This window comes from Macaca nemestrina, chromosome 6 (assembly GCF_043159975.1).
Source record: "Macaca nemestrina isolate mMacNem1 chromosome 6, mMacNem.hap1, whole genome shotgun sequence".
In the NCBI taxonomy this organism is placed as follows: Eukaryota; Metazoa; Chordata; class Mammalia; order Primates; family Cercopithecidae; genus Macaca; species Macaca nemestrina.
The window spans coordinates 23444626-23466206 of record NC_092130.1 but is presented as its reverse complement, the minus strand read 5'-3'; the positions used below and the strand labels follow the sequence as shown (position 1 = coordinate 23466206).

The window sequence follows — 21581 nt, the reverse complement described above, 5'->3', positions numbered from 1 at the left end:
GTCCTGTTAGTTCACACAACACTGATCCAGCAGTTAATAAAGAAGAGATGTTCTGTATAGGCACGAGGAGCTCAACTAGGACCTATAGGCTAATGTCATCCGGAGACAGATTTTGCTTTAAGTATTTCTTAATCTCAGAACCGCTCTGAGATTGAATGGACTCCCTTGGGTGTGGTAAGGAGTTCACCCTCACTGAAAGTGTTCAAGTGTAGTGTGCAAGATCACTTAGCAGTGATTCTACAGAGATGATTAGAGCACGGACAGAGAAAGTGTGGTCTCTAAAGTACCTTTCATTCATGAAACTAAAGCAAGACGTGGAATAAGTGAATCCTTTTTATGAAACAAAGAAACCTCCTAAGACTTATTTTGACAGTTGATTGTCATGCCGCCATCCTCAATCTAACATGCTACTGCATTGTTAGAGGGTAAAAAGTCCATCTTCATCTTCCCTTCCATGCCGCATGTCATTGAGGACATTTTTACTATCTCCAATGCAGTCTAGCCTGTAAACAGAAAAGAGGGGCTGATAATGGGAAACACAAGACTAGAAAACAAAACAAAAGACAGATGCTGCTAAGTTACAATGCAGTTCCCCTTAAAGTTCAAAGGGCTTACAGTTCATTCAGTCTAAGCTCCACATTTTATAGATGGGAAAACTGAGGCTGCAGGGGAAAAAGAGTTTCTGCCAACCCATTATAATAAGGAGATAAAAAAAATTCTTAGCAAAATATAAAATCATGATTTCAATACATTTATTTACCAAAAGGTGTCTCCAAGTATGACCTTGAAAGGTCACCTTGCTGGGCATCAATTTTCCTACTTGTTAATACATATTGTGGTATTAATGCAATTAATTAATGAAGGCAAGGCCTTCATTAATAATTTACATCAAGTTTTTACATTTCTTTTCCAAAAGCTAAAGAATATGGGCAGATAGCTAAAATCCCTTACTAGAGAATTTTCAAATACCATTTTTAAAAAGGCCCCAAAAGAAGCTGCTCCCATGGTCTAATGGGGCAGAGGAACCAACTCCCAAGAATAATATTCTACATGCTTTTTTCACTTTCCATATTGCCAACTCTCCTCAATAAACTCCAGTTTAACAATGGCCTCTTAAACTAATTTACCCATAGGTGAACAAAAAATTTCAAACAGAGTAGAGGGCCATAGCACCTTCTTTCTTTTGCATGCTATACTTCTATTAATCCCACCTGCCTTGGTACTGGCATTTTGTTCAGACACAGTGTTAACCAAGACACAGGTTAATGTGAGCTAAATCTGCACAAGTTTTTCACTTCTAATGTCACATTTTTCCAACTCTGTTTAATCGGAGCACAAGCTCAAGTCATTAAACCACTGAGTAGTAGCTAATCATTTGTAACAGCTTGTACAATCATTACAACACCCATTCATGCAAGATCAATTACCTTGTGTGTTTCTGCAAACAATTGGTTTCCATGAGTTTCCCTGAAAAGATAAGGCCACAGTGTGAGCCGAGGGGCTGCAGTGCATAGAATACGCAAAATGCTGGGGGAATTCCAGTACTGCCTCCCAAAGAGCAGACATAGGCCAAAGGTGAGAACCAGTGGCTGGCTGTGGCAGAAAAAGCCATTCCCTTTCCCAGGTCAAACACTTGCTATTTTAGACCACAGTCAGTGCTCATCAATTACACAGTTGTTCCAACATTCTGGGCAATGGTGTTAAGCTATTTCATTTTGAGTCATCTGTCTATCCAGAATTCAAGTACTCACTTGGGTTTTAAAATACTTCTTTATGAGACATACTCAGAATTTTCCGAAACTGTAACCATGCCTTTGTAGGAAGACTAACAGCAGGATTCCAGTAAATTTCAAATTTCTTTTTGCACCTGGGGCAGGTGTTGAAATATACAAGTTTCACTATTATTCAAATCAGCTGAGATGGTTACTAGTCTCATCTCCTGCCATACTGCCCTGACACAGCTTTTGTTAATGAGTACAGAACAATTTATCCGCATTTTACAACGGTACCAGGTGCCATGTGCCTATAATTTGTATGAAAACCGTAAGCTCTGTTTCATGGCTCATTTTTGTAGTGTTCTAAAACTTCTAGGGGTAGGGTGGGGGTGGGATGGAGGTGCAAGGTCATGGAGCAGCTTGCAAATTTAATAAAAACTATAGACCTTGTCCCCTGAAAAATGCAGGGATGAACACATAAACACTTTTGCACGTGATTTCAAAGGATTCACATTACCCTTGAAGTCCATCTGTGGCCTCTAGGTTAAGAAAGCTTGCTTTCAGGGAACACGCAAGAAAATCAGAATCAGGCCAGGAGTGGTGGCTCGTGCCTGTAATCCCAGAGATTTGGCAGGCCAAAGTGGGTGGATCACCTGAGGCCAGGAGTTTGAGACCAGCCTAGCCCACATGGCGAAACCCCCTCTCTACTAAAAATACTAAAATTAGCCCCCGTGATGGCACAAACCTGTAGTCTCAGCTACTCGGGAGGCTGAGGCAGGAGAATTACTTGAACCCAGGAGGCAGAGGTTGCAGTGAGCTGAGATTGCACCACTGCACTCCAGCCTGGGCAACAGAGTGACTCTCCGTCTCAAAAAAAAAAAAAAAAAAAAAAAAAAGAAGAAGGAGAAGGAGAAGGAGAAGGAGGACTGTTCATGGTCTTTGTCCTGCAACAATCCTAGCCAAAAGAAGCGACAAGCTAGGGTTTTCTCAATCAAAGAACAAAGGAAGTGAAGAAAGTGAACAAAGAATAGTACTTTCCTCTTAAGGCAGTAATAGGGATAAAATGAATTAGGCACGTCAAAAGTATACCATCAGGACTGGCACAAAAATGTCCAATAAATGACGGTGCTCTTCTTCCGCTTTTTTCCCTTTTTCAAAATGTGAACTCTACCAGGAGGTTAATACACAGAGCCATTAGCAACTTGTGGAGAATGAGCTTACCTGTTACATCCCTGACCGGGACGGGAACAATGACAGAACTGAGTCTCTTTGGGGAGGGATAAAGGGGAAGGAAGTGGAGACAACTCCAGATCCTCCTGCAGTCGCCAGGGTTCTGAAGTGCTCCATCACCTGGCCCTCCCTCCTTACCTCTCAGGAGAAACGCCATGAGCAATGCCAAGAGCACAAATCCCAAGGAGGGGGCGAGGATCATCAGTAGTTGGGAGATGGGCATTTCATTCTTCATGGGCATGGGCATTCCATCCATCTGATGGGACACAAGCAAGGAGATGGGCCCAGTCACTGCTACACATCACTCTCACAGGATGACATCCTGGCCTAATAGTACCTTATAACCACCAGCAGTTTCACTACATTTTCACTACATTTCACCACCTTTTGCCAAAAATCTCTGAAAACCTAAAACACGTGATCCATATCCCAAAATTTTCCAAAGTGTTAGACATCAGACATAAGGAACTGTGGGGCTTAGGGGTCTGAGGATAAAAAATAACTGTTGTGAGCTATGTTTTCCACAGTCAAATCTCTTTCCTGGCCACTGCTCAAATCCTTTGAGCTCTCCCTAGCCCTGTGCCACTCTTTTCATGGCTGACTTAGGCTACTAGAGAAAACAGGATTAAAGAGAAAATGAAACTTAATTTCACATTTTCTACAGCAGTGGTTCTCAAAGTCTAGATGGGAAGCCCATGAGATCAAAATGATTTCCATGGGACATTTTTTGCCATTTTCACTATCATTCTGTCATGAGATGTACAGTATACTTTCCCAGAGGCTATGTGATGTGTGGCGTCATTGCTCTCACTTATACAGAATGTGGAAACAGATATGAGAAACCCTCTGTCTCCTATTAAGCCAGATATTAATGAGACTTGCAAAAAACGTAAAACAATGCCATTTTTCCCACTAATTTTCTCATTCGTTTTTCTCACTCATGTTTTTTCAAAATAGAGTTAGTTGACATAAAACATACTATGTTAGCACAAAGCGGGTTTGCTGTTATTTTTAAATAAATTGATTTTTAAAAATGTTTAAAATACAGACACCTGTATGACAAACTTGCACATGTACCCCTGAATCTAAAGGAAAAGTTTAAACTTTTTTTTTTTTAATTTTAAAAATGAGATGATATCTCGCTATATTGCCCAGGCTGGGCTCAAGCTCCTACCATGGCCTTCCAAAGTGCTGGGATTAAATTTTTTTTCTTTTTTTTTTTTTTTTTTTTGAGACAGAATCTCAGTCTGTTAGCCAGGCTGGAGTGCAGTGGTGCGATCTCAGCTCATTGCAACCTCTGCCTCCCGAGTTCAAGCAATTCTCCTGCCTCAACCTCCCACGTAGCTGGGGTTACAGGCACACACATCCAAGCCCGGATGATTTTTGTGTTTCTAGTAGAGATGGGTTTCCACCATGTTGGCTAGGCTGGTCTCGAACTCCTGACCTCAAGTAATCTGACTACTCAGCCTCCCAAAGTGCTGGAATTACAGGCGTGAGCCACTGCACCTGGCCTAAAACATTTTTTTTAATTGTAGAAATGTCTCAGTTTTTTCTGCTGAGCAGTCTAGAGAATAAAAAACAAAATGAAGTCTCAGTTTTAAGAAACTGATTTTTTTTCTTTTGTAGAGACAAAGTCTCGCTCTTGCCCAGGCTAGAGTGCAGTGGCAATGATTACAGCTCACTGCAATCTTGAATTCCTGGGTTCAAGCAATCCTCCCACCTCAGCCTCCTGAGTAGCTGGGACTATAGGCATGCATCACAATGCCTGGCATTTTTTTATTTTTATTTTTTAAATATTTTGTAGAGACAGAGTCTCACTATTTTGCCCAGGCTGGTCTTGAACTCCTGGGCTCAAGCAATCCTCCTGCCTCAGCTTCCCAATGTGGGATTACAGGAGTGTGTCACAAGACCCAGGCATTTATTTATTTATTTATTTATTTATTTATTTATTTATTTACAGACAGGGCCTCTCTCTGTTGCCTAGGCTATAGTGCAGTGGCACAAACAAGACTCACTGTAGCCTCAACCTCCTGGACTCAAGTGATCCTCCCACCTCAGCCTCCCAAAGTAGCTGGGATTACAAGTACTTGATACCTTACCCGGCTATTTTTTTTTTTTTAATGTTGCCCAGGCTAGAAACTGAGTTTCAAGAGTATAAAAAGACCCTGTGAGAGTCCTCACTGCCAGTAACATGTTCAAGGTGATTTAGAGGTCCATGGGGCTGGCCAGCCTGAGCCTACTCACCTTCAAAGTCTATGTGGCACCGAGAAAGGACTCCCCTCCCCAAAATCCCATGAAGGTTTATGAGCTTTTACTCTACTAAATTCTCGAGGGCCAACCTAAACATGCGGAGGAGTCAAGGAGCCAGCTTAGGAAAGCATCTCTCAGCTTTGACATTATCATGAGCTATATACAAGTTGGTGTCAGGAAAGGTACTCCTAAACGAAGCCCAAGATGGAGAGTTTGGTTCAATGGGGGTGAGACAGCTATGAATATCTCCAAAATGCACCTGCTGGATTTTTTCCACGACTAGGTGTGATTGGTTTTGCTGGCCTTGTTGGACTTCTTTTGGCTAGAGGTTCAAAAATAAAGAAGCAGGTATTTCTATCTGGTTTCATGGGATTAGCAGCCTCTATCCATTATCCACAACAAGCCATCGAGTTTGTACAAGTCAGAAAGGAGAGATTATATGAACGGGGTTTACAAGGATACATAGCTGGGGAAGATTTTTGGAAGGAGAACTTTCTAAAGCCAGGAAATGTGAGGAATTCATCCGAAAATAAGTAGAAAATTCCATGCTCTACACATTTTAATCAGTTATAGGTAAGCAACAGAAACTTCATATGGTCAATCAGTAATTTTACAGAAAAATGGCAGAAAAGTCAATATCGAATATATTAAACTGGCATTCTTCTTCAGGAAAAACTATACTAGGCCTCTGTTATCTTGGGTGATGCCATCCTACAAGCAAATGAATCTGAAATCCTTTCACTTAGAGATAAGGCACAAGCCTTGGAACTCCCTGTACTCATGTTGCTATTCACATACATGATTAAAATCCAAGTTAAAAAAAAAAAAAAGAGTATAGTCCAGGCGTGTTGGCTCACACCTGTAATCCTGGCACTTTGGGAGGCCAAGGCGGGTGGATCACTTGAGGCTAGGAACTCAAGACCAGCCAACGTGTTGAAACCCCATCTCTATTAAAAATACAAAAAATTAACTGGGCATGGTGGCATGTGCCTGTAATCCCAGCTACTCAGGAGGCTGAGGCAGGACAGTCACTTGAACCCAGGAGGCAGAGGGTGCACTGAGTCAAGATGGCACCACTGCACTCTAGCTTGGGCAAAAGACTGAGACTTTGTCTCAAAAAAAAAAAAAGGAGCATAAAGGGACCCTGATATCAAAAAAATTGAGAGGTGCTGCTCTGTAGGCAGGCATTGAGGCATCTTGCTGGGGCTATGCCATCTCCATTGACCAAGCTATGCTCTCTCCCTCTCTTCCTGTTACATTCTCTAACACACAGAATCCCAGAGACAGTGGGCACAGCAACCAGGACAGGACAACAGACAGTGTCTGACAGAGAGATGGGGAAGAAGAAAGAGGGGATGGAGAAACTTTATTTATCCTTTACAGACTTCTGTACTGCCTGAAAGCTTTCACTTAAAATGGCTTGAATCACTTTTGTAATAATAAAAATAGTACCCTCAGAAAATAAGAGAAATATTGATGGCAGGTGTTGATTCTGCAGTATGTCATGAATTCTGGGTCACACAGAAGGAACACACAATGATCTTGCATGTTTTTTGGTTTTTGTTTTTGCTTTTCAAAGCATTGGCACATACAGAAGTAACAATCAAGGTTATTTCTGCCAAGAGTACAAGTCTATAAATTCTTGGGCTGTTTCATAATCGTTGCAATGAATTTTTCTAGTTATCAATATCCTGCTTTTCCTAGTTCACCTCTGCAAAACTCTGTGGATTTTTTGTTTGTTTGTTTGTTTATTGTTTTGTTTTAAGAGACAGAGTCTCCCTCTGTCACCAGGCTGGAGTGCAATGGCGCCATCTCGGCTCACTGCAACCTCTGCCTCCTGGGTTCAAGCAATTCTCATGCCTCAGCCTTCTGGGTAGCTGGGACTACAGGCATGTGCCACCAAGCCCGGCTAATTTTTGCATTTTTGATAGAGATGGGGTTTTGCCATGCCGGTCAGGGTGATCTCGAATTTCTGGCAGAGAGTGATCCGCCTACCTTGGCCTCCCAAAGTGCTGGGATTATAGGCATGAGCCACTGTGCCTGGCCACTGCTGTGGATTTTTACGATTTAAGTGATATACTTCAAATACTTCACAGATTGTTTACCTGTCCTGTTTTTGTTGTTTTGTTTTGCTCAGGAACTGCAGTATCGGATGCTGGGAAGGAAAAGAGAAGAAAATGGTTATATGTCTGGTGGGGGAATAAAGCATCACATCCTGAAATAGGTAATTAAGAGCCCATCTAGAACTGCAGCTGCTATGTTTAATTATTTAATCCCGTGTTTTTTGTATAATCTATTTATGCATATTTGTTTTGATATGGTTTTAATGTAAAGTTTATCTGCTATACAACATTATCCCCCAGGAACATCTCCATTTTACAGATGGGTAGAGTCAGGCATTGGGCCAGCAGGCGATTGGCTCTAATTTTTCTGTAGGCCTCAGCAATTCACTCAAGATTTTTATCCAGCAAGAAAATGTGTCAGTTTTCTATAACAAATATTTACTGAGCACCTACTATAGGCCATGCAGTGTGATAGCTATACCTTGGACCTCACAGAATTTACAACTTAGTGCAGAAAACCTAATGTAAAAATGTAATGTAAATAGTTGAAAACATAATTAGTTACAAGTGCAAAATTCTGGGGGAAAGAAAACAGTATGAGTTGTTATAGGGACATATCATGAGGTTGCCAGACTTGTTCTGGAGGGTTGAGGAAAACTTCCTTGAGAATGGGAGTTTATGCTGAGAGGTGGAGTCATGTTTTCATAATCTATAGTTGAGTTACAAGGGAACAATACTGAGAATCTACCAAATGCTAAGCACTGTTCCAGGCACTAAGAATACTGTGAGACTGCGGCAAGGCCCCTACCCTCAAGAAATTTACAGTCCATTAGAGAAGAGAGACCGAAAGATGATTTCAGCCTAACAGGCCAAAGGTAGTGATGGAGTACACACAGGCTGCTGGAAGGGCAGGTAGAGGGAGAGGCATTCAGCTCAACATTGCAGTTCATTGAAAGTTTTATTAGAATAAAGGTTCATGAGGACAGAGTCCCTGTCTGCTTGTTCACCAATGGGACTCTGATACCACCTGGCATATACTTGGTGCTCAATAAATGTTTGTTGAATAACACTTCTGAGTTAAGGTCGTGTAAGAATTAGCCAGGCAAAGAATGCTGGCAACGGTGTTTCAGGTGGACAGAACAGCATCAGCAAAGCTGTGGAAACAAGAAAGAGCGTGGCGCCCACGTCAGACGGCAAGCGGCCATGAAGAGGTGAAATGAGGGGTGGTAGCTGCAGGACATGGGACAGGTGAGCAAGAGCCAATCAGGGAGGGCCTTTGTTTCCTGATGGTGAGTCTCCATTGGATTCCGTAGGCAATGGAAAGCCACAGAAATGTTTAAGCATGATATGGTCCAGTTAGGAGGATAAGGGAACAGCCAAGATGACAGTTATCATCTAATTCCAGGTCTGAAATTCTGAGCTAGTAAAACTGAAGAGAGAAGCCGGGCGCGGTGGCTCAAGCCTGTAATCCCAGCACTTTGGGAGGCCGAGACGGGCAGATCACGAGGTCAGGAGATCGAGACCATCCTGGCTAACACGGTGAAACCCCGTCTCTACTAAAAAATACAAAAAAAACTAGCCGGGCGAGGTGGCGGGCGCCTGTAGTCCCAACTACTTGGGAGGCTGAGGCAGGAGAATGGCGTGAACCCGGGAGGCGGAGTTTGCAGTGAGCTGAGATCCGGCCACTGCACTCCAGCCCGGGCGGCAGAGACTCCGTCTCAAAAAAAAAAAAAAAAAAACTGAAGAGAGAGAGAGATTTCAGAAATGCTTAGAAGGGAGAACAACAGGATATGGATGTTGAATGTGGGAGTGAGAAAGAGAGAAAAGTCTTTGTTACCTCACCAGTGCCTACTTGAGACACCTGGCCATGGCCTGAGCTGTCCACTAAGACTGGGAACAGGGGCAGGAGTAGAGAAGGGTAAGTCTAGGGGAGAAAGGTGATGAGTTCACATTTACAGTCACTGAGTGACTGTGGGGCACATGCAAGCAGAAGTCGCCTAACAAGCCTCTGATGTATTTGAATCTAAATCAAACTCAGGAAAAGGGTGCAGCTGGAAATATTGATTTGGGAGTCATCAATATCCAGGGAGCAGTTGACCTCCTCAGAGTATATAAGAAATCCGGCCTGGGCACAGTGGCTCACGCCTGTAATCCCAGCACTTTGGGAGGCTGAGGTGAGGGGATCAAGAAGTCAAGAGATCGAGATCACCCTGGCCAACATGGTGAAACCCCGTCTCTACTAAAAATACAAAAAGTAGCGGGGCGTGGTGGCGTGTGCCTGTAGTCCCAGATAATCGGGAGGCTGAAGCAGGAGAATCACTTGAACCCAGGAGGGGGAGATTGCAGTGAGCCGAGACTGCCCCACTGCACTCCAGCCTGGCAACAGAGAGAGGCTCCATCTTAAAAAAAAAAAAAAAGAAAAGAAAAAAGAAAGAAATCCATGGGCTGCATGTTCAAACAGAAGAGCAGGGATCCTGGAAAACATCAGCATTAAAAAGTAAGCAGAGGAGGTGGAGGAGAAAAAAAAAGAGAAGAAATGGTCAGAGAGATCAGAAAGTAAGAGCAGTATCAGAAGCCGGGGCCAGGAGGAAAACATCCAGGAGGGATGTAAAGTCATATGTACAATAAAATCTTAAAATAGAAACAGAACTTCAATAAAACACACAGGGAGAGGTCCTGGATATAATAAATACCTAAGCTAATAATTAATGAAATTGATCATTGTTTCCCCAGAGCTTCCTTTGTACTTAAGGCAAAAGGATAAATGTGGGAGATTTTGTAAGGCTCAGAATTTGGTATCAGAGAGCTGATCTGTTCATCAGGAAAGTGACTTGTTAAATGCCTAGGAACAAAGGAGAAATTCAGCCTGTTTTCATATCCTAGAACTAAGTTATTGTTGTTGTTTTTCTCTCTACAATTATCCCCTACAGCTGAAAATTGCAGGTAAGAATTCAAAACTCCTACCCCTGTTCTGTCAAAATCCTGTTGTATTACAATCATTTGTGATGAATAAGCCTGAAATTGAAACCATCAAAGGGAAAAGCCAGCCTGGGTCAGTTTTATCAGAGCTAATCTGTATTTTAAATTGGAATCGTCCAATGGGAGAGACATTTTGCAAACACAAATGCTGCTGCATGATACCAAACAGCACTTTTTTCCTTCTTCTTCTTCTTCTGAAGATGCTAAAAGCCCAAATGGGAAGCACTCCAAGGGCTACAGTGTCATACACAGAATGGTAACACTGAGGACAAGTTGATGGTGCTTTTTCTTCCTTGTGAAAAGTAGCCATGCCAGTGGCGAGGGGATGGGGGTTAGAAACGGCAACACTACTGATTTCCAGGTTGTCTGTGTTCCCCCAGCCCTTAGATTCTCAAGTCCTTGAGCTCTGACACGTGTGCACTGAGACAAAGGCAGGAGCCTCCCAGAACTTGGTAGTAAAGCAATTCTGCAAGACGGAAGTATAATGAGTAGCATAGTATCACTACTCCCTCTCCCCACCAAATCACATCCACCCAGGAACTCAGACTGTGACATTGTTTAGAAATAGTGTCTTTGCAGATGTAATTAGTTAAGCTCTTGAGAGGAAATCATTCTACATTTAGGGTAGGCCCTAAATCCAATGATTGGTGTCCTCAAGAGAAGGGGTCACAGAGAGACACACACAGAGAAGGTCATGTGAAGACGGGAGAGGTTGGAGTGATGCTGTCATAAGCCAGGGAATCCCCGGAGTACCAGAAGCTAGGAAGAGGCAAGGAAGGGTTCTCCTTTAGAGCCTCCAAGAAGAGCATGGCCGTGCCAACCTCTTGATTTCAGACTTCTGCCCTCCAGAACCGAGAGAGAATAAAAAGTTCTGTTGTTTTAAGTTTGTGGTACTTGGTGTTACAGAAGCCCCAGGAAATAAATTCAAAAGAATCAACACACAAAGATTGAAAGCAACCTTAAATGGGGTAACTAACCTAAAAAAAAGTCAGGAAGTGGGTGCTGAGCACAGGTAAGAAGACTAAATCCAATGAAAGATCCTAGTATTAAACTACAAAGAGTATAACTCTAATATCATATTATTATTAAAATTCCATTGAACTTTATTTATTTATTTATTTATTTATTTATTTATTTATTGTGGAGACAGAGTCTCGCTCAGTCGCCCAGGCTGGAGTGCAGTGGCGCGATCTTGGCTCGCTGCAACCTCCACCTCCCAGGTTCAAGCGATTCTCATGCCTCAGCCTCCCAAGTAGCTGGGATTACAGGTGTGCACCGCCAATTTCTTGTATTTTTAGTAGAGATGGGGTCTTGCTATGTTGGCCAGACCAGTCTCAAACTCCTGGCCTCAAATGATCCGCACGTCTGGGCCTCCAAAGTGCTGGGATAACAGGCGTGAACCACTGCACCCGGCCTCACACTGAATATTTAATCCTCACAAGCAACCCTATGAGGCAGACATTATGCCATATTGCCAGTGAATAAACCAAGGCCCATGGGGTTGAGCAATGTGATGGCGGTTGGACAGGTGGTAGCTGTAGAGCTGGTATTTGAACTGTCTGACTGACATAAATACCTATACTGTTAACAACCTAATTATGCTGGAGCTCAAGTGCCTTGTACCATGTAAATAGCATGTCCTACTGACAGAAGAAAGGAATGTTCAGGACAGTGATTTGCACTGAATGTAGCAAAAGGATAGTTTAGGACAGTATTCTCTAAAGAGGGCTTTGTACTTACCATGAGTGTAGTAGGCAATCCACTGGCTGTGGGGAAAATGACATCTTCTATTTACATTTATGTATATTTTATCTTTTAAACATTTTCCAGAAGGATATATTTCATAGTGTACAGAACAAATTGGTAAACAAATATAAATAAGCATCTTAATAATAAGAATACATTATTTTTCATCAGAACACATTATTAGTCTGGTCTAGAGAAGAAGGAGTCATTCGTCTCTCAAATGTAGTTTGGAGACTGTGGTCAGCAAAATAATGACACCCAAATATGTCCATATCCTAATCTTCAGAAACTGTGAATATGTTCTCTTACATGGCAAAAGAGATTTTGCAATGTCATTAAGTTAAGGATCTTGCAATGAGAAGATTATCCTGGATTATCTGGTGGGTCTAATGTAATTACAAGGGTCCTTATGAGGAGGCGGCAAGAACATTAGAGAAGTCAGAGGATGTGTGATAAAGGAAGAAGAGCTCACAGAGATATTTGAAGATGCTATGCTGCTGACTTTCAAGATGAAGGAAGGGGTCACAAGCCAAGGAATGCCTCTAGGAACTAGAAAAAGCAAAGAAACAAATTATCCCCTAACAAATCCAGTATGAATATAGCCCTGCCAACACCTTGATTTTAGAGCTTCTACCCTCACAACTGTGAGATAATAAATTTGTGCGTTAAGCCAGTAACTGTGAGGTCATTTGTTACAGCAGCAACAAGAAACTAACACAGAGACAGTGGTCCCTAAGACCTTCCAAAAGAACAGTGGCTCTGGGACAGGCACAAGAGATGAAAGGAAGATTGACTTTTCACGTTAACATTTTTTGTATGCTTTGTACTTTTTCCATGTGTGTGTATGATGTATCTTAAATTAATTAAAATTTAAGCAATAACAAAACAATCTTAACATTAACTCCACTTTTCCTAGGTACATGGATTCACCAAACCTTCTGGTTAATATTAGATTTTTCTACAGGATGAAAATGTGTTTTCAGGAGGATTACAGGTTAGGTCTCTTGGCAGATAGAATTCTAACTGTTAGTATATTGGCTTTCTAGCTTGTATTTTGGTCTCTTGTGTTCTTGGTAGGCATGGGCACTTTGGTAAAATGAAATTCCTGTAACATTTAACTTTAGATCTTGGAGTATTGCCAAGTGCTTGCACCTCAACCGTCTTCACTGTGGCATCCTGGGACTCTCTGCCATCACTAAGTATTTATCTCAACTTTTCTGGCTGTGTGAACTTGGCTAAGATACTTTCCTTCTCTGAGCCATAGTTTATTCATCTGGAAATATTAATATTTCACCAACTGATCTCCTATGTCCTTTTTAACCTTTCTAATTCTGGATATCTTTTTATAAAGAATTTTACTGAGAAAAATTATCATTACACAATACTCTTTTAAAAGGATATAAAACTACACTTAGTATAGGAAATGAGTATGCAAATACTTAAAATACATACAGAAATACAATTGTGTATTTTTAAATATTTGTATACTCATTCCCCAAAGAAAACTAAAAAGAAACATAAAGACTGAATACATCTGCTTTCAAGTAGAAATACCAAGAGAATTATAATTATTCTTCCCAGTACCATTTTAATTTTGTCTAATTTCTAAATTTTCTCAAATGTGATTTTTTAATGGTAAATTTTCTTTGTATCATGTGTTAATCACTGGAAACTCCACGATGCTTGAGGCAAGAGCAAATTCTTGGGGTGTGTGTCATTTCCCCGAAGCAGCGTCAAAGCGACCTTCTATGTGAAACCTTGAAGACAGGTGTTAGAAACCCAGTAACCCACAGCCAAAAAACGGTTAGAATGATGCTATTAAAAAGGGACACCCTCCAGATCTAAAAGTACTGACATGGAAAGCAAACTGCCCAATAGATATATACTGCTTGTTTTTTTATGTCCAAAGAATTTTTAACAGTAAGTACATATAAAACCCAACAAAGGCCTGCTAGGATTAATACACTAGTTAATTGTATTGTGCCAGCGTCAGTTTCCTGGTTTGGACAATGTGCTATCGTTATGTAAGATGTGATCACTGGGGGACACTGGAGGAATACAGGAGAACCTCACTGTACTATTTTTGCAAGTTCTCGTGAGCCTAAAATTATTTGAAAACAAGCTTTAAAGAAAATGGTTTAAGGGCCGGGTGCAGTGGCTCAAACCTGTAATCCCAGCACTTTGGGAGGCCAAGGAAGATGGATCACCTGAGGTCAGTTCACGACCCGCCTGGCCAACATGGTGAAACCCTGTCTCTACTAAAAATGCAAAAATTAGTTGAGTGTGGTGGCGGGTGCCTGTAATCCCAGCTACTCCGGAGGTTGAGGCAGGAGAATGGCTTGAGCCTGAGAGGCAAAGGTTGCAGTGAGCCAATATCGTGCCACTGCACTCCAGCCTGGGCAACTGAGTGAGACTCTGTCTCAAAAAAAAAAAAAAAAAGAAAGAAAAGAAAATGGTTTAAATATCAGCCATTTCACAGTATTCTATCGAATATATGAATGGTATATAGCAGCTTTGTGGGAAAGATTTCTTGAATGAAACTGTTTAATGAAAATTAAAGTGAGTTTAAAAGAACATAGAATGATTGTGAAAAGAAAAAATTGAAAGTTTTTATGAAAAACAATAATCTATTGTTATGAGGAAAATTAAAAAGACTGGGCAAGGATCATGCCTGTAATTCTAGCACTTTGGGAGGCCAAGGTGGAAGGATCATTTGAGGCCACAACTTTGAGGCGAGCCTGGGAAACATAGCAAGATGCTCTTTCTACAAAAAATTGTTTTAACAGATTAGCCAGGCATTCTAGGCTGCAGTGAGCTATGATTGGGCCACTATACTACAGCTTGGGCAACAGAGCGAGATCTTGTCCCCTCCCCCCTCCAAAAAAAAATCTGAAAAGTAAAAGGATATAGTCCAACCTGTAACAGTGGTAATCTCTTTATCTGTTGGCACTACAGTGGCACTCCAGGTTCAAGCGATTATCCTGCCTCAGTCTCCCGAGTAGCTGGGATTACAGGCCTGGCTAATTTTTGTATTTTTAGTAGAGATAGGATTTCATCATGTTGGCCAGGCTAGTCTTGAACCCCTGACCTTGAGGAGCTGTGATCCGCCCACCTTGGCCTCCCAAAGTGCTGGGATTACAGGTGTGAGCCACCGCGCCCGGCCCTTTCTGGCCCTTTACAGAAAAAGTTTGCAGATCCCTACTGGTCTACTGGTGCAAAAACAACCCCCATGGTTTCAAGGAATTAAATTTAATTGTAAGAGCCTTCAGAACTTAGGGTGATGATAGACTTCCTTTTCAACATGGCTGTGCTTACCGTGGTACACCAGAACCTGCTCTGTCACTCAATTAGAACTGTGCTATGTGCAGTTCTGAAGTGGCATTACACTTTTAGACAAGAAGATATTTTAAGAATCCACTTTTAATATCCCCATTCCCATCCTATTCATAGAAACTTGCTTTAAAATTAGCAGAGACTTTCTCTTTGAATACATTTATTGAGTGCTTACTATGTGTCATGTACAGTTATAAGCACTTCATATAAATCATCATTTTTTAAAAAACTTGAGACAGGGTCTTGCTCTGTTGCCTAGGCTTGAGTGCAGTGTTCAATCAGGGCTCACTGCAGCCTCAACCTCCCAGGCTCAGGGTATGCTCCCACCTCACCTCTGCTTCCCAAATAGCTGGGACTACAGGTGTATGCCACCACACCTAGCTAGTGGTTTTTTTGTTGTTGTTGTTTTTGGTTTTGGTTTTGGTTTTTTTGGTAGAGATGGAGTTTTGCTATGTTGTCCAGGCTGGTCTCAAACTCCTGGACTCAAGTGATCCTCCCACCTCGTTTTCCCAACGTGCTGAGATTACAAGCGTGAGCTACCACTCCTGGCCAAATTATCACATTTAATGCTCATAAACCCATTTTACAGATGGTAAACTGAGGCTAAAAGAAGTTACATTGATTGCCCAAGGTGACACAAACAATTAAAGGATATTTGAAACCAACTCTGAATGACTCAAAAAAAAAAAATGTTTTTAACGAGTCTGACAGAAAAGAAAAAAAGCAGATTATAATCCTACTTGAAAACACAAATTCTCTAATGAGTGAGCTTCAAGCCAGAAATCAACTGAAAAGAAGAGCACTCTGTCTTCTCAGTGGGTGCATTTTAAAACAGATATCACATATGTTGACTCATCATTGAATTCATAGATGCTGGGACTCATCTGTCCTATGTTTAAAACAAAATTAGTTCTGAAATAAGTCAACTCAAAGATACAATTTTAACGCAATCCTGGAATTTTAGAAGTGACAAGTGCAAGCCTTCAGAGAACAGTTTCTTTTCTTTCATGGGTAGCCTCGGGCTTACGCTGCCCCCTGTGGATCATGGGCTATATGGTCTTAATATATCCAAAAGACAGCAAAAGAATCCAAAAATCACAATCTGAATGTTTAAGAGTTGGGAAGGATTTGAAATTGTCTCCTCCAATTTCTTTTTTTTTTAATTTGTCAAGAGGGAAGCTGAAATCTAGAGAGAAATGTTCATTTGCACAAGATTTTACATAAATAACAAAGGAAGGGACTACCTATTTTGCTGACCTCTACTCAGAATTCATATTTTCTGACCTTTCTCAGCAGCACTAACACAGATCTAGAATTTCAAAACCCCTGTTGAAAGTGGAAGCACACATTTATTGAATTCGCATACTTGCTTTAAATTCTGAAGGCCTCTACATGTTTTTATACACTTAAATGAATATATACACTTAAATGAATAAATCAACAGAGCATTACATACATCCAGGCGTTCCTTAGGTCAAAGGGAAGAATTGGGTGGGGTCCATGTTGGTAATTATGAAAGAGAACAGAGAGCAAGTTGTGTTCGCACCCAATGTGTTTCAGAAAGAGGAAGAAATGGTGAGATACTGTCATATTTCACGCAGATTAGGTAGATAGAAGAAAACCAGAGATTCTAGAACACCATTGTTCCAGAGGCACCTTGGTTCTGAACCTTGGCCTCAACCTTCCACTGCTCTTGAGACACCCTAGCAACAAAATCTTGTCAACCCTGTGAGAGCCTAGAGTCACCTCCTTAGTCTTCTGTTCTCGTGTGACAATAGCCGAGGGTCTCAGTAGAGCACAGATAAGACCTCATTCCTAATCCTTCATCACTGGACTCTCCTCTGGAGGGCAATGTCTAGCACTGTGCTTTGCCCACACTAGCTGATCAATAAATCTTCACTGAGGCCAAGTGCAGTAGCTCATGCTTGTAATCCAGCGCTTTGGGAGGCCTAGGTGGCCAGATCGCTTGAACGCAGGAGTTCAAGACCAGCCTGGGCAACATAGGGAGACACCACCTCTACAAAATAAAAAAAATTAGCTGGGCGTGGTGGCACATGCCTGTAGTTCCAGCTACTCAGGAGGCTGTGGCAGGAGGATCCCTTGAGCCCAAGAGATCAAGGCTGCAATGAGCCATGATCGCACCACTGCACTCCAGCCTGAGCTGCAGAACGAGACCCTATCTCGAAAACAAAAGTAAATAAATCTTGATTGAGGGAGGTAGGAAGATCTGCATTTGACCTAAAAGTCTCAGAATTATTGATAACAACAACAATAATAATAAATGGCTACTATATACTGAGCACTTACTGCATGCCAAGTGCAATGTGAAGTACTTCTCGTGTTCTTAGTTGATTCTCAGAAGATGCTCGGCAGTAGTTACCATTATTGTCCTCATCTCACAGTGGGAAACTTGTGGCCTAGAGAAGTGAGGCAACTTGCTCAAGTTGCATAGTAGGAAGGGACAGAGCAAATCTCGGAGCCAGGATCATCTACCTTCGAAGCCCAAGCTCTTATCCTCTGGGCTCTACGGACTTTGGAAAACGTGGCAAGATGAGTGCTGGAGACTGAATACAATGGGAACAGTGGTTCATGCCTATAATCCCAGCACTTTGGGAGGCCGAGGTGGTCAGATCACCTGAGGTCAAAAGTTCAAAACCAGCCTGGCCACATGGTGAAACCCTGTCTCTACAAATATACAAAAAAAGAAAAAGAAAAAAGCATTAGCCGGGCATGATGGTGTGTGCCTGTAATCCCAGCTACTCAGGAGGCTGAGGCAGGGGAATCACTTGAACACAGGAGGCAGAGGTTTCAGTGAGCTGAGATGGCGCCATTGCCCTCCAGCCTGGGTGAGAGAGTGAGACTCCATCTCAAAAAAAGAAAAAAAGAAAGAAAGAAAAGAAATGAAACCCCAGTCCTCCGCCACCTGGATGGGTACAGTTTTTGGAAAAGAGATTATAATAATCATTATTATCGATGATTATTATTGCGAGTACAACGTAAGCATCTGAAAGTGCACAAAGCACTTTCACATACATTATCTTATTGGAGCTTTAATATGAGTCTATGAGCTAAGCAAACTTGGGCAGACTTATTGAAAGAGGAGGAAAGGCCAGGCTCACGCCTGTAATCCCAGCACTTTGGGAGGCTGAGGCGGCTCACGAGGTCAGGAGATCCTGGCTAACACGGTGAAACCCCATCTCTACCAAAAATACAAAAAACTAGCCGGGCGTGGTGGCAGGCGCCTGTAGTCCCAGCTACTCAGGAGGCTGAGGCAGGAGAATGGCGTGAACCCAGGAGGCGGAGCTTGCAGTGAGCCGAGATCATGCAACTGCACTCCAGCCTGGGCGACAGAGCAAGACTCTGTCTCAAAAAAAAAAAAAAAAAAGAAAGAAAGAAAGAAAGAGGAGGAATGAAAGCTCTGAGGGGTCCATGTCTTGCCCAAGGCTGCATTAGTAATAATGAGAGCCAGTGAATGGTAGTGCAATGACATCTGATTCCAGGTTCCACTTCTTTTCCCCTCCATTGTACTGTTGAGTATCACAGGGTTCAACAGTCCCCAATTACAGATGGTAGATCTTGCCAAAGGGCATTTGTACCTTTATTTGTTGACTTGTTTACAGGGCAGAAAACAGAGAGACCACACTGCAGAACTCACTGAGGTTTACTGATTTATTCTACCCGCTGTGAAACCAGAGACCTCTCCAGTGCCTAGAAACCCCTCTCTGGCTCTGCGTCCGAGAGACGTTTTGACCTACAGAGGGGGTCCACCCAGCTCAGTTTAGCCGTCAATGAGGACCTATCTTGGGGCTGGCTTTGTGTTGTGTTTCAACAGCTCACCCCTTATTTCTTTTTCACTCTTTGTTTCTCTTACATGGATATACCTCTTTTAAAACTTGGCAATTTTATTTGATCTTATTTGGTTGACATTTCTGAAGGTGAGCTATTAGATGCTAGAATTACATGGGTTCAATTCCAGTGTTATTAATAAAAAAATTGTACAGTTGGTAGACTAAAATGCTATTGTGAGAAAAAATAATAAGAATCCACTTTTGTCCTTTTCCTTTATCCCCCAGCCGGGTTACCAACTGATTCAAGCCTGTGAACAGCACTGGGCATGAGGGATAAAACAAATCTGTTAATACCTCATGAAAGATGTTGACTTTGAAATCAAGTGCATCCAATTTATTTCTCCCTAACAATGGCATTGATGAGTACAAATGTCCTTTGCTTCATTCCTCTGCCTTTCTCTGTTCCTTCTGCTGAACTTGCACTGAGAATGGCAGTTCCTCCTACAACTTTTCCATGCCCTTGATCAGCGAAAGGCTCAGAAAAGTGTCAGGTTCTGACAGGGCTCAATTTTATCTTTACTTTATTAAAATAGTGCAACGTAGGGCAATGAGCTCTAATTTGGGAGCCAGAAGAGACTCCTACCTAAGGATGAGTGCTCACTCCTCTTTAAACTTTTTAAATGTCTCTATGCCTCAATTTCCTTATTTGTAAAATAAGGAGAGTGTACTATACTAGTAATTCCTAACTGCCTTCTTGGGACCAGGGCTGTGGCTTCAAAAGACTCATCTGAGGTTTGTTAAACATACGATTTCTTGACCCCACTGCCAGAGGTTCTCATCTGCAAGTCTTGGGTACACTAAGGAGACCTATATTTTTACTGAGTTCCCTGTGATTCCAATGCATGATCAGGTCTGGTATTCATGGATTAGATGACCTCCAAGTTCAAGGTCCTGGTTCCCCAATCTTCTCCTACCTCCTTGAGGTCAACATGAGATCTGATTGTTCTCACACCTTCATTTATTCTCTCCTCACCCTCTTCTCTCTTATCTCCAGGTCTAGATCAACCTACCTCTGCCACATTTGACTGCATCCTCCTATGCCATGCCAGAATACACCTTGCTCATTCAACAGCTCCTTCCTTCTCTACCCTGCCTTCCCTCTAAATTTCTTGAAAGAACATCAAACATTCATCCTCCAGCAATTGCTCATTTCGGGATTTCATGAAGTCCACCCACAGAGCTCACACTCTCTGTCCACTTCATGGTGACCCTGCTGCAGTACGCAGTCACCTCTCTAAAAGCCTCCTCCTAGAATTTCCGAATCTTTAACTACACCCTCCCTAGGCTTTGACAGCCCAGCTTCCTCTGCCCTTGTGCGCTTATGCATCCCATTCTACTTTTGGTATCTCCTTGTCTAGCTCCTTAGCTGACTTAGGAGTAGCTCCTTAGCTGGCTTTCCTTCCTCCACCACAAGCTCCCCCAGCGTACTGCTTCTTTGTGGGGAGAGAGTCTTCCTTTGCACCTCTTCATTTCTCTCTTCATCTCACACAATATCTTTAGGTGATTATACAGGAAGTTCCATTATCCCTCCTCTGCTAATGGGGCAAGATAATAAAATGTGTAAGAGCTCAGGTTCAAGCACCAAAGAGACCTGGGATTCAAATTCTGGCCAATTTTTAAACCTCTTCAAACCTTAGTTTTTCTCATTTATCGTGGACCTTATAATAGAATCTTCCTCGCAGATTCAGACAATTGCTCACAATGAGACAATGCACTGGACACATTGAGCCAAGCCTTGGCATATAATAAGTACTCAATAAGTGCCATTTATGAGCAATGACCTCCCAAATTATATCCTTAGTCTTGTACTATCCCTTTTGAGAGAATATGCATGAAAGTATTGGTATACTGGCAAGTCTTTATTTAGCACTTATAATGTGAATCATTGTAGTAATTATTTTGATCAGATATAAGTGCCAATTAGCAAAGACACCCACCCAGGAATCCATGAGTCAGCCCAGACCCACACTTCCAACTGCCTGTTAGACACTTCTCAGAGGCATTTCAAACTCAAGATCTCACACACAAACTTAACTCTTCCTCACGGAGCTCCTTTACCAGTTAACCCACACATTGACCCATTCTCCCAGCTGCAGAGAATTAGCCATCCTTCATTCTCCACTCGGGCCACCAAGTCCTCTGACTCCTAATTGCTAAATGGCTGTTACCCTGTCCCCTCTCTATTGTTACTGCTGCTATCATTCTAATCTAGACACTCGTGCTTCACCTGAAGTATTGTAGGAGCCTCCAGCCTTGCTCCCATCTAATCCATCTTCCATATCCTTGCCAGAGCAATTTTTCCTAAAACAACTGAAAATGTCACTCCCTACTCAAAAAACGTGAACGATTCCTCATGACTCTGAAATAAAAGATAAATTCTTTAGTCGATCATACAAGTCCCTCAAGAACCTAGACCA

General features: G+C 42.1%; 1 protein-coding gene and 1 pseudogene across 1 annotated transcript in view; one reads left to right on the top strand and one right to left on the bottom strand.

Moving 5' to 3' along the window:
- Positions 1-320: 320 nt before the first annotated feature.
- LOC139363724 (T cell immunoglobulin and mucin domain containing 4) overlaps positions 321-21581 on the bottom strand; it is a 43343-nt gene continuing 22082 nt past the window's right edge. Inside the window, exons 6-9 of the mRNA XM_071098157.1 lie at positions 7301-7350; positions 3084-3201; positions 1428-1467; positions 321-503 (exon numbers count right to left, since the gene is read on the bottom strand). Coding sequence (XP_070954258.1) covers positions 419-503; positions 1428-1467; positions 3084-3201; positions 7301-7350 — 293 coding nt within the window. The 3' untranslated portion in view covers positions 321-418. The remainder of the gene's footprint in view (positions 504-1427; positions 1468-3083; positions 3202-7300; positions 7351-21581) is intronic.
- LOC105482380 (MICOS complex subunit MIC26 pseudogene) lies at positions 5137-5732 on the top strand (annotated as a pseudogene).